The 13,572-nt window shown below is 51.1% G+C and overlaps 1 protein-coding gene across 1 annotated transcript in view; it reads left to right on the top strand.

Annotated features, from left to right (window-relative positions):
- The first annotated feature begins 4,574 nt into the window (after positions 1-4,574).
- Positions 4,575-13,572, top strand: part of LOC116942839 (homeobox protein CDX-1-like) — a 42,683-nt gene continuing 33,685 nt past the window's right edge. The window contains exon 1 of the mRNA XM_032955193.2: positions 4,575-5,130. Coding sequence (XP_032811084.1) covers positions 4,575-5,130 — 556 coding nt within the window. The remainder of the gene's footprint in view (positions 5,131-13,572) is intronic.

Genomic DNA, 13,572 nt, shown 5'->3' on the forward strand with positions numbered 1-13,572 from the left:
TACTTCCGTTGAACTTTCTTTCGCACCGTACGCAAGCCAACCCCGTTCAACGGAGGTGCGGGCAGGTGGCGCGGGGAGGGAGAACAAGAGACTAAACCCAATAAGCGGAATTGAGTTTTCAATCCAGACGATTTCAAAGTGCGCAGCTTCCAGTGCCTTCCACGTTTTAAAAGGCGAGAGCGTTCCAGACAGCCGTGCAAGATGCATTGGGCAAAGGGGCCGTCCATAAATGACGTCACGCGATGTTGGACGATTTTCGACCCCCACCCCCCACATCGTCACACGGCGTCACAAAAAGTCAGACCCCCCCCCTAAAAATATGACGTCACAAAGCTCTGCTCCCACCCCCCCCCACAAAAATAAAACATGCTTCAAATCGCTTTAAACTATTGTCATTGTAGTGCGTATTTAATGTGCCGCTGCACTCTGATGTTGTGCCAGGCAAGGTGCACTTTGAGACTATGCCACACACACACACGCGCGCGCGCGCGTGCACGCGCACAACTGATAAGACAAAGGTTCCCCGTGCAACCCATATAGACGGCGTGGGCAAGTGCTCTCAGCGAGCACCATTCATAAAACAAAGACTCACTGGCTAAGATAAAGATGCCCCCCCCCCCCGTTAAAATATTTGTTGGGCAAGGATTGATAGCGAACATCCACGAAGATTGGCACAGCACTCGAGGGAGTGGGTGGCCAGCAACACGCCCGGTCACCTTTGTCTTCCCCGTGGCAATGCTTACACCTCGTACCAGCTACGCATTTGAGGCCGAGTTGGCCTCAGGGAGGCACAGGACCGGTTCAGAGATAATCGTCACTGGGGGTCGGTGGCCGTGAGCGGGAATCGAACTCGGGTCGAATGGTTCATGGCACACACCTACACACAGACACCTACGCACAGACACAAAGGCAAAGATACCCCGTATAGCCTTAACACACGGTAGGGGCAAGTGCTGTTAGCGAGCGGCAAAGGCGGTCGGGCTTGGTGCTGGCCACAAACTCACCACCTCCCCCACCCCTCGTGTGCCGCAGCGGCAGCCTTCGTAGTTGCTCGCTCCAAAGACACAGACACACAGACACACACACAGACACACACACAGACACACACACACACACAGAGACACAGAGACACACACAGACACACACACAGACACACACACAGACACACACACACAGACACACACACACAGACACACACACACAGACACACACACACAGACACACACACACAGACACACACACACAGACACACACACACAGAGACACACAGACAAAAACAAACAAAGATCCCCCATATAGCCTTAACAGACTGTAGGGGCAAGTGCTGTTAGCGAGCACCTATGAAGGCCGGTAACGGTACACGAGGGGGTGGGTGGCCAGCACCACGCCCGACCGCCTTTGTCTCCCTAGTGGCAATGTTTACACACCGCACCAGGTACTCATTTGAGGCTGAGTCGACCTAGGGGAGGCCCGGGACCGGTTCAGAAAATCGTCACTGGTGTTGGCCGTGAGCGGGAATCGAACCCGTGTCGCCGGGTTCATAGCGCAGCGCGCTAACCGCTACACTATCGCTCCCCACCCACACACAGACACACACACACTTACACACACACACAGACACACACACAGACACACACACTTACACACACACACAGACACACACAGACACACACACACAGACACAAACACAGACACACACAGACACACACACACAGACACACACACAGACACACACACAGAGACACACACAGACACACACACATATACACACAGACGCACACACAGAGACACACACACAGACACACACACAGACACACACAGACACACACACAGACACACACACACACACAGACACACACACAGACACACACAGACACACACACAGAGACACACACACAGAGACACACACAGAGACACACACAGACACACACAGACACACACACACTGACACACACACACTGACACACACACACTGACACACACACACTGACACACACACACACACATAGAGACACACACACAGACACACACACAGACACACACACAGACACACACAGAGACACACACACAGATACACACACAGACACACACACAGAGACACACACACAGATACACACACACAGACAGACACACAGATACACACACACAGACACACACACACAGACACACACACAGACACACACACAGACACACACACAGAGACACACACAGACACACACACAGACACACACACAGACACACACATATACACACAGACACACACATAGAGACACACACAGACACACACACACAGACACACACACAGACACACACAGACACACACACACATAGAGACACACACACAGACACACACACACAGACACACACACAGAGACACACATACAGGTACACACACAGACACACACACAGAGACACACACACAGATACACACAGACAGACAGACACACAGATACGCACACACAGAGACACACACACAGACACACACAGACACACACACAGACACACACAGACACACACAGAGACACACACAGACACACACACAGACACACACAGACACACACAGAGACACACACAGACACACACACACATATACACACACACAGAGACACACACAGAGACACACACAGACACACACACAGACACACACAGACACACACAGAGACACACACACAGATACACACAGACAGACAGACACACAGATACGCACACACAGAGACACACACACAGACACACACAGACACACACACAGACACACACAGACACACACAGAGACACACACAGACACACACACAGACACACACAGACACACACAGAGACACACACAGACACACACACACATATACACACACACAGAGACACACACAGAGACACACACAGAGACACACACAGACACACACACAGACACACACAGACACACACAGAGACACACACAGAGACACACACAGACACACACAGAGACACACACAGACACACACAGAGACACACACAGAGACACACACACAGAGACACACACAGACACACAGACACACACACAGAGACACACACAGAGACACACACAGACACACACACAGAGACACACACACACACAGAGACACACACACAGATACACACACAGACACACACACAGACACACACACAGACACACACACACAGAGACAGACACACACACAGACACACACACAGAGACACACACACAGACACACACACAGACACACACACAGAGACACACACACGCATCAGAGTTGAACTCCAGGTCGCTGCCGTGTTTCAGATGCTTCGACCGCCCCGACGCATCTCCTGTGAAGAGAACCGCGCGGTCCACCTCCCTCCCTCCCTCCCCAAGACTCCCCCCCATCCCCCCCCCCCCTTCGAAGCCACCCCCCACACCCCCACGTGGCAATATCGTTCCTCTAACAGCCCCCTACGCCCCGATAGCCCACGTCACGTCGCACCTATCCGTGCAAGCCGAGCGCTCAATGATTGCCCGCTGGCGGTCGTATAGTTCCGTTAATAATTACAGCGCCTTATCTCGCGCAACGATCGCCAACAGGTTCGTTTTAAAGTCACGTCGAAGGGAGGCGATGTTATTGGGCCGGCACTCTGTAATCTTCACTTCTTTTTATATATACACACACACACACACGCGCGCACGCACGCACAAACACGTACACACACACACACATACACGGGTGTATTGCACCGTTGATACGCTTGTTGAGAAATATACGTGTGTGTGTGTGCGCGTGCGTGCGTGTGCGCGTGCGCGTTTGTCATAACAGCTCAATAGGCTGACACATTTTTGACAGTTGTCGCGAGGAGTACGGCTGCTTTGGTCGGTGCGTCATTGTTCGCTGCGGGCTCAAGGAGGAGGAGGAGGAGGAGGCCCGGGTAGAGACCAACGTGGGACAGACACCCGGGGTATCACCACCCACCCCCCCCCCCCTCTTCCACCTCTGCGGGAGATACCCACGGGCAGGATTTAGCGTGACGGGTAGACGTGGTGGACGCTTTGACGTGGGAACGTTTTCGTAAATAATAATAATAATCATCATTATCAACAACAACAACAATAATTCCTAAACGGCGATTGTTGTTGTGCCTTCACATCGACTGCAACCACCGCTGTCTATTGCCAAGGCTTGGACGAGAGCATTGTATTCAACAACAACAACAGCAACAACAACAGCCACAACAACAACAACAACAACGCGCGTGGTTGACGCGGCAACACGCAGCTTGAGGTGTTCCGAGTGTGATGCTAACTGCTGTGCAAGTTTCCGGCGTCTAATAGGAGACGATCGCCATCATTCACCATCGGCATCAAGTGTCAGATACAGTTCTGCACAACTAAATTGTCGTTTTTGCTTAAACAACAATCAACAACAACAAATCAACAACAACAAATCAACAACAACAACAACAGAGTCTGATATAAACTTATTTCCCAAAGTTGCTTGGTTTAGCAGCAGCAGCACCTCCAATCAATCTCACACCAACTTTCCAAAAAGAGCCATTTTTAAAACAACAACCAACAACAACCAACCACAACCACCAACAACAACAAACAAGTGACAATGTACATCAACTACCGGCTGCAGGAGAAGGACCCGAACGGTGCCACGCCGCCGATGTTCGCGAGTTCGCGGCCACCCAACATCAACCTGGGCCCTCCGACCAACTTCGGGGTCCCACCACAGTACCACCCCCACCACCACCACCACACGGACTATCCGCCCGGCTACCACACAGCTCCCGGCGACCACCACGGCTTGCAGTCCACCTCGTGGCCTCACCCCTACGTGGCTCAGCCGCGCGACGACTGGCACGGATTCGCGCTGGCACCACCGGGCACGATCCCCACGTCGCTCCACTCGGGCCAGGTCTTCTACTCGCCCTCCGCCGACTTCGGGCCCGTGCAGACTCCCGGTGGCTCCGTGATGCCCTCCCTGGGGCCCGGCGGACCTGGCGGTGGTGGTGGCGGCGGCGGCGGTGGAGGCGGTGGAGGCGGTGGAGGTGGTGGCGGTGGTGGCGGTGGTGTTGGTGGTGTAGGAATCGGGCATCTTGGAGTTGGTCTCCAGAAAGGAGGTGCATTCGAGTGGGCCAAGAAGGCGGGACAACCGGCAAATGGAGGTGCGAACGCGTCTATATTATCTACACGCGCACACTCGCGCTCAGGTGTGTGTGTGTGTGGCCCGAGTTCGATTCCCGGCCACGGGCACGACATCGGTGGGGAGTGGTGTCAATTCCCGTTCGGAGTCTTCCTTCTCTTAGGCGCAGGGGTGGGGAACATTTTTTTTCTGCCAAGGGCCATTTGGATATTTATAACATCATCATTCGTGGGCCATACAAAATCATCAACTTAAAAATTAGCCCGTTATATTTGGTCAAACATTTCATTAACTCACCCCTAATGTGATGGCTGGAACAGACCAAATGATTTCTCGGGCCTGATACCGCCAGCGGGTTGGACGTTCCCCACCCCTGCCGGCTAAGGACGACTCAGACTTGGATGAGTGTGCTCCTTGTGCGCTGTCTGCTTGTAACTCGCTGACCCGCGCACGCCCAGTTGAATAGAAAGAGCTTCATAGCTCATCTGATTCCTCCAGTCTACATAAAGACTCGGTCCAAATGTCAGCACTCGGGATACAAAGGCGGTCGTGCTCGCTAGATGTACAATAGCCTATAGAGTATATAAGATTATACGCGAGGTCGGTGTGTGTGTGTAACACAAACGTGAAGACAACTGCACCTAGCCTGGCACGAACACCACCACTGCGACTCGAGGGGAAGCTGTGTTCGATACAGACCACGTGGGGGGGGGGGGGGGGGGGGGTCTGTCCCGTGACCTCCTGCCAGCGAAATCTCGAACACTTCACGTGGCCTCAAAGCGCACCTAGTCTGGCACAAGCGCCGCTTCATACAATACAATTTCGATCGATACTGCGTCTGAGTGCAACTGAATCTTAAGACGATGCTTTAGGCTGCACGGGTAATGTTTTGTTATCATTGGTGGCGACCTTAATGAGTGCTCGCTAACAGCGATAGCCCCCCACATTCTGTTTGGCTAGTCGGAGATGTCCGTGTGTGTGTGTGCGGAAACGACAGCGTAACGCTTAGCGCGTTGCACTACGAACCTGGCGACCCGAGTTCGATTCCAACTCACGCCCAACACCACCACTGACGATTGTTTGAACCGGTCCCGGGGCCTCCCCTACGTAGACTCAGCCTCAAATGAGCACCTGGTGCGATGTGTAAACAGCGCAACTCGGGAGACAAAGGCGGCCGGGTGTAATGTTGGCCACCCACCCCCTCGTGTGGCGTGTCGGCCTTCATAGGTGCTCACTAACAGCACTTGCCCCCAACAGTATGCTAAGGCTATACGGGAGCTCTTTGTCTTTGTTCTACGGTTATCCCTTTAATTGACTAAAAACTGAACAAGGGCAACCCTGAAGCTCCCATTCGACTTCCTTTCCTCGGCCTTCTGAGTTCCGAAGATGATAACATCTGATCGTGCACCGGCATTCAGAATCAGAATCCTTTATCTGTTCTGGAGAAATCCGATGAGCTATAAAGCTCCTTTTTTAAAAAAAAACAGACGTCCAGTAAAATTGATTTAAACAAGCCTCGCTCTCGTTGACGAGGCACTGCGTCTCGAAATCTCTCCAGAGTTTTGTTTATACTGCATCAATGCTGCCGTGGCGAGGAGATGTTAACTCCCACGCCTGATACGCAGGAGAGACCGTGGGTTCGATCCTGGACCCTGACGACGCCTAATGTTGTAAATTTAGATTTCTCTACGTGTTCTTTTCTCTCTCCCTGAGTGTCTCCGTCTCTACGTGGTGGTCGCGTGGATTGTTCTCCGGGTTCCTTCGGGGTTTGCCCCCCGGCCCCCCGCTACTACAAACTCCCACGCGATGATAACCGTGATGATGATGGATGATGATATAATCCACTTGGTCGATGAGCTATCAGCATGTGTGGCCAGGTCGCCTCTGGGGAATAGATCACAGTTCAGTGGGCTTTACCTGGCAAAATGAAACTTGAGTTAGTGTACGTACTCCCAGACGACCGTGGCGCCGATTAGGGTTGTGTAATCTCAGTTCAACACGTAGCAGACTTTCGCGAACAATATTATTCACAATAAAGGGTTTTTTTTTTGGGGGGGGGGGGGGGGGTTAGATCGCGTTCGTATAAATGTGTCGTAACCCTCCGCCACCCGACGCAGCCAATTTAGTAAGGGATTTGTCACGTAAACAAAACGACCAATTAGTTAGCACTTCAGCACCACCGCTGCGTTGGAGAGTAAATCCACAGCATTTACAATTTGAGCAGTACGACGTTTCGCTGGTGATCACATCAACCAGCGTCATGGGGCGATTTACAGGAATAGTGAAGCAAGCCACCTGCCCCCGGTGTGAAGTAGCAACTAATTGGCGTTTAGCTTCTATGTGTAACCTCATTTAATGCCATATTCGTCTGAGTGCGGCTTCACTCAAGACGCTTGACAGAGTTAACGGGGGGTGGGTCACCGATGACAGAATGTGAAGATTCAGAATACGGTGGAGAGTGCACGGATAGAGGAATGAGTGACCGCGATCACGAAGGGGTCGAGGAGCGGCAGGGAAGGAGTTGGATGGTAGCGAGCAGAGGGAAGAGTCAAATCAATTTGTTGTTATTCTTGGTTCTTTCGGTAAAGTCACGTAGAAGGGAAACAATAAAATAATAAAAATATAAAACAATATATTTTTATGAAATAATAAAAATATAAAACAATATATTTTTTTATGAAATAATAAAAATATAAAACAATATATATTTTTATTATTTTATTGTTTCCCTTCTACGTGGTGACTTTACCGAAAGAACCAAGAATATGAACCCCTGCAGTCACGAAAGCTTTAAATAAAAAAAATTGTTGTTGTAAAAGTCGCGTTTTGCAAACATAAACAAGCAGTAGGCGTCTGCTTACAAATATTATCCACGCACCAAAGATGTGTTTTTTTTGGGGGGGGGGGGGGTGGGGGTTAGATCGCAATGAAGATAAATGTGTCGTTGAACCCGCCACCACCCGGCACAGACAATTAGTAAGGATTTGCCGCGTGAAAGAAAAAACCCCAATAAAAACGTGCCCATTCGTCACCACTTCAGTATGCATTATATTGTATTGTTTGCACGTGTGCTTTTTATAACGGTCATGTAAATACAATCTCATAAAGACGCGGTAACAGAAACGCAACTACTACTGTCCTGGAATATCGTACCGGTGGTTGGCGCACCAACGTGGATGCCCAAGCGGAACTTGGCCCCTGACCTGGCCGTCGCCTAGGTCGACTCGGCCTGAAATAGGTGACTGGTGCGGCGTGATGATGAGCGTCTGCACGAGAGAGACAAAGGCGGCCCCGGCGTGGGTTAAAGGTGGCGGCAAACAAAACAAAAACCACCACCCCGGCCTTAATAATAGGTGCTCGCTAACAACGCTTCCCGCACTAGTTCAGTTCAACACAGAATAATTTTGTCGCGTTGAATGTGTGTGCTGGCGGTGTGTATATTTACGTGTGTGTGTTCGTGTACGGATTCCTATACGTGTAGTGCAGCGATGTGTGCGCGCTGGGATAAAAAAAAACCGGGCAAGCCGAGTTCGATTGCCGCTCACGGCCAACGACCAGTGACTATTGTCTGAACCTGTCATGGGCATCTCGTAGGTCGACTCAGCCTCAAAATGATTACCTCGTGTAAACATCACCACTGGGGAGACAAAGGCGGCCGGGCGTGGTGTTCGCCACCCACCCCCTCGTGTTCCGTGCCGGTCTTCACAGGTGCTCGCCAACAGCACTTGCCCCAACAGTCTGCTAAGGCTACACGACGGGATCTTTGTATGTATGCATGTATGTATGTGTTATGTATCTCTATATATATACATGCGAGTATGTGTTAAAAGAAACGCGTCCCGCGTTTTATCATTATGAGGATGATAAATGCGAGTGTTATATACGCATCGGAATATATATTGTGTGTGTACAGGTTTGCGATTATTTCGCTTCTATGTGGCACTCGCAATGCGCGCGCGCGCAACGCGTTAAACCCCCCCCACCCCGCCGCCGCCCGTCGCTTTACGGACCGACGTTTCGGGCGGCTTTCCGTGGGCCTCGGCTTCGCGCTCGCCACGGGGGAGGCGAATTACTCGGTTCGCCGGCGACGGCGACGCGCGTCTCACGGGAGCCGAGCGGGAGGCCACAAAGCGGTTCGCAACTTTAATGTACGCTGCAAGCCTGCAAGCGCCCCCGTTGGCTGCTCAGCAACAAAGGGGCATCTGACACAGAGATAGAACAGCAACAGCCGCTATCGAATGTAAGACGACGATGTGGCCTGGCCTCGCCTTGCCCCTGTGAGTGAGTAATTACATTCGGTGATTTTAAAAAAAAAAATTCATGGTGGGAAACAAATATCTGGCGTCGCGATTAGGATAGACGCCACTAAAATTTCGCGGAATTTGCAGCTTACATGGGTAACTTCCAATCAATTGTCCAGTGTACCCACGCGCATCATCTTTTCAACAGTTCACGGTATACAGCCCTTTGCCAATCCAACACGTCGAGATGGAGGCCTCGCCGCGCCGCGCCATGCCAGTCACGGTGGAACTGTTTGACCATACTTCACCGCGCTGGTCAATGCGGTTTGGCGAAGGGTGAGTAAAGTGGGCTGTGGCAGGTGACCGGGAGGGCCGGTTTAGACATCACTCGCGCCACTGATGGTCAGCCGTGGCCTGGAATCGAACTCGGGTGGCTCGGTTTCACAACGCGGTGTGCGCTCACCACTGCCCCCCCCCCTCCCCCCACACCGCTGCAGAGTGTACGTGTGTGTTGAACTTCCTTCGCACCGTACGTAGCCCACTGTGCTAGAGCGTAGTTATGCATACACGCATGCGTTAAGTAACGAGTGGAACGTGTACGGCGTGTTAAACACGGCAGGGGCTTGCGTGTACCCCCAAAATGTTGTGAGCGCGTGCCACGTTTGTAAAAGCGATGGACTGTGGGTCTGCTTCGGTTGGCACAGTCGAAAGGGGAGAGAGGGGAGGTGGGGATGGCGCACAGGTGGCAAAATCTATCGGTGGTGCATCTCACTGCGTCTGTCCCGTGACCTCCATGCCAGCGGCGAGACTTTTCACGCTTCACGTGACGATCACCAGGGTGCACCTAGTAGCCTGGCACAAGCACAGTGATTGATTGGTGCTCTTTGTTTTTTTTTGTGTCCTCCAAAATATAATCTAACATCCTTCTTTTGTTGTTGTTATATTTGCGTGAATGTAATATTAGTTCGAGTGAGAATACTGAGATCAGCCGTGATCTACACACCGCTGGATGAAATCCTCCCCCCCCACCTCTCCTCCCCACCCTCCAATATCCGTCGCTACCACTTCTCAGACTCGCGAAGCGACTGATCCACCGTGTGGCGCCCGCCCACGAGTTGAATTCAACATCGCTCCGTCAAAAAGCAGAGCGCTTACTGTGCACCCGTACCTCACCGTCTCGGTGTGTTACTAGCGCCTCTTGTCCACCCACCCCACACCGCACACGTGTGCGCTGTCGTTTTGGATTCGCGTCGTGTGTTTCATGCCACTGTTAGACTAAACAATATACAAAGACTCTTGGGGCAAGCGCTGTTAGGGGGTATCACCTATGAAGGCCGGCACGGCACACGAGGGTGTGGGTGGCCAGCACCACGCCCGGCCGCCTTTGTCTCCCCAGTGGCGATGTTTTGCACACCGCACCGGGAACTCACTCGAGGCCGGGTCGACCCTAAGCGGAGGCCCAGGACCGGTTCACATAATCGTCACTGGTGTTGGCCCTGAACGCGAATCGAACCCGGGTCGTCCAGGTTCTTCTGAAGCTGCTTGTTCTCATACGGATGCGTTTTTTTTTCGTTCACGACCGTTCAACACATCGTTGGACCACACAGGGGTGCCGTGGTGGCGAGGAGATGTTAACTACCTCGCCTGGTATACAGGAGGTCGTGGGTTACATCCCGACCCTGACGCCTGCTGTGTATTTGGAGTTTGCGTGGATCTATCTCCGGGTTCCCTCCAGGTTTCCCCCTCCACATTTTGAATCAACATCACCACGCGCTTAGAGTATTTGGCTGCTGCCAGACATTTGCACGTGATGATGCGAGCTATCATTTGTGGTCAGGTCGCTTCTGAAAGAAAAAAAAAACAGCTACACAGCTCAGTGGGGGGGGGTCTTGCCTGGTTAAAATAAAATAAAAAGTGCGTTAGTGCTAGTCGTGCGGTTTATTAGTCGTGACACATTACTCAGGGAGCCTGTCGTACTCGTCGTCTGAAACGTTGGCGTGTGTGCGTGTTGATGATCCCGCCGCTGCTGCCGCCGCTGTCCAAGCAACACCACGGACTTCCCCGAGAACATTGCCGGGCAACTGGCTCATCATCCGTGGAGCAAATCGAAATGCACCCAGCACTCAATCGCACATCATACTCACGCTCGAACTGAAGTCAAAACAACAAAATTTCATCACGATTCAAAGCGGTGTATTTCATATCATATTCAGCTGGAAAATAACAACCGCGATTCGTCATTTAACACACATTTCAAATAATTGCCGTGATTAGAGCGTGAACGTACGCGTTGCAACATCACGTTGCGTCGTGTTATAATAATAATAATATTATTCTTGGTTCTTTCGGTAAAGTCACGTAGAAGGGAAACAATAAAATAATAAAAATATAAAACAATATTGTTTCCCTTCTACGTGACTTTACCGAAAGAACCAAGAATATGAATCCCTGCAGTCACGGAAGCTTTAAATAATAATAATAATGTTAATCATGTGTGTGATCACAACAACAACAACAATACTTGAGATTTGTACTGAGGATTGTGTTGAGTTGTTTTGAATGTGTAACGCAAGTCCAGCCACAGCATCCATCACTAGAACGAGCTCAGTATTGTGACAGGTTCGCACACAATGCACGTCACAGACGAGACAAAGGTAAAGATCCCCCATGTAGCCTCGAACAAACTCTTGTTGCGAGTTCTGTTCGTGAGCACCTATCCAGGTGCCATGGCAAGAACCACTCCCAGCCGCCTTTGTCTTCCCAGCGTTGCTGCTTACGCTCCGCACACGGGTACTCATTTAAGGCTGAGTCGACCTAGTGGGGGAGGTGGTGGGGTGGGGGGGTAGGAGCCAGGACTGGTTCAGATATCCGCCAACGATGTTGGCTGTGCGAGCGGGAATCAAAGACGGTTCGCCCCCCGGGCCTTCGCAGCGCGGTGCGCTAACCGCGGCGCCACCGCTCCCGTTGCTGGAGTCCCAACGTCCTTTGCGTGCGAGCGTCGCTCACGACGCAACTCGATTTTTTTTTTTTGCTGACACGGAGATCAATAATCCCAGCAACGTTTGTATTGCATCGGGGCTATTTTAAGATGTCATCGAACTTCGTAATTTTTTTTATTTTAAAAACGCTCCGGGATCTGGTGATCTGGTCGACGGGACAGAGATAGAGAGAGAGAGAGAGGGAGAGAAACCAGTTTTTCCGTCCACTGCGATTATTGCGTTGGTGTGGCTTCATCCAGCAGTGGAGTGACCCTGGCTGCCGCCGCCGCTGCTGCTGATGCTGCTGCTGCTGATGATGGCAATCAAACACCTTCCGTGTAACAGGCTGCGCGACAGCTCGTGTAGCTACGCGGTTTAATGTTGCGCGTACAAATAATTGTGAGTTTTAAACGATGACTAAACATTGCCCATTGGAATGCGGCTGTCGGTCTCGCCGGGTGAGAATCTAAGCCACATTGTAGTGGTTGAGTTCCATTGCTGAATAACGTGGTGGTTGTTGTCAAAGAAAATACAATCTTGTTCTGTGCTTCACCAATCCGCATTGACCAGCGTGGTGAAGTATGGTCAAACAACAACACAACTACCCCCCCCCTTACCGGCACGGTGTGGAAATGTCACTATCCAGCAGTAGATTGAGAAAGGAGCCTACATTGACTATACAGTAATCTCACAGAAGTTCAACATCGAACAAAGATGGTCGCTTCAGCGGCCGTCTGGAACGCTCTTCCTTCCGATATTCGGAAGAGACTGAAGCTTTGCACTTTTAAAACTGGACTCAAAACTAATTTCTTTAGAACTGCTTTGAGTGTTTAGTGTGTTGTCCTTCACCCTACCACTGTCAGCTACGTACGGTGCGACAGAAGTTCAACACACACACACACTACTACACTACTAAATACTACACTAGTACGGTATACAATACACTACATACACTATACTATGCACACTACAATACTGTTTACTGTACTACACTACTACACTATACACAGCACTACTACACAACTATACACTATACTATACACATCACTACTACACAACTATACACTATACACACGCCACTACAATACACACGACACTACTACACTATACACAGCACTACTACACAACTATACACTATACACACGCCACTACAATACACGCTACACTACTACACTATACACAGCACTACTACACAACCATACACTATGCACACAACACTACTATACACACTACACTACTACACTA

The sequence above is a fragment of the Petromyzon marinus genome, chromosome 16 (genome assembly GCF_048934315.1).
Source record: "Petromyzon marinus isolate PM22_M1 ecotype Great Lakes invasive population chromosome 16, UKy_Petmar_22M1.pri1.0, whole genome shotgun sequence".
NCBI lineage: Eukaryota > Metazoa > Chordata > Hyperoartia > Petromyzontiformes > Petromyzontidae > Petromyzon > Petromyzon marinus.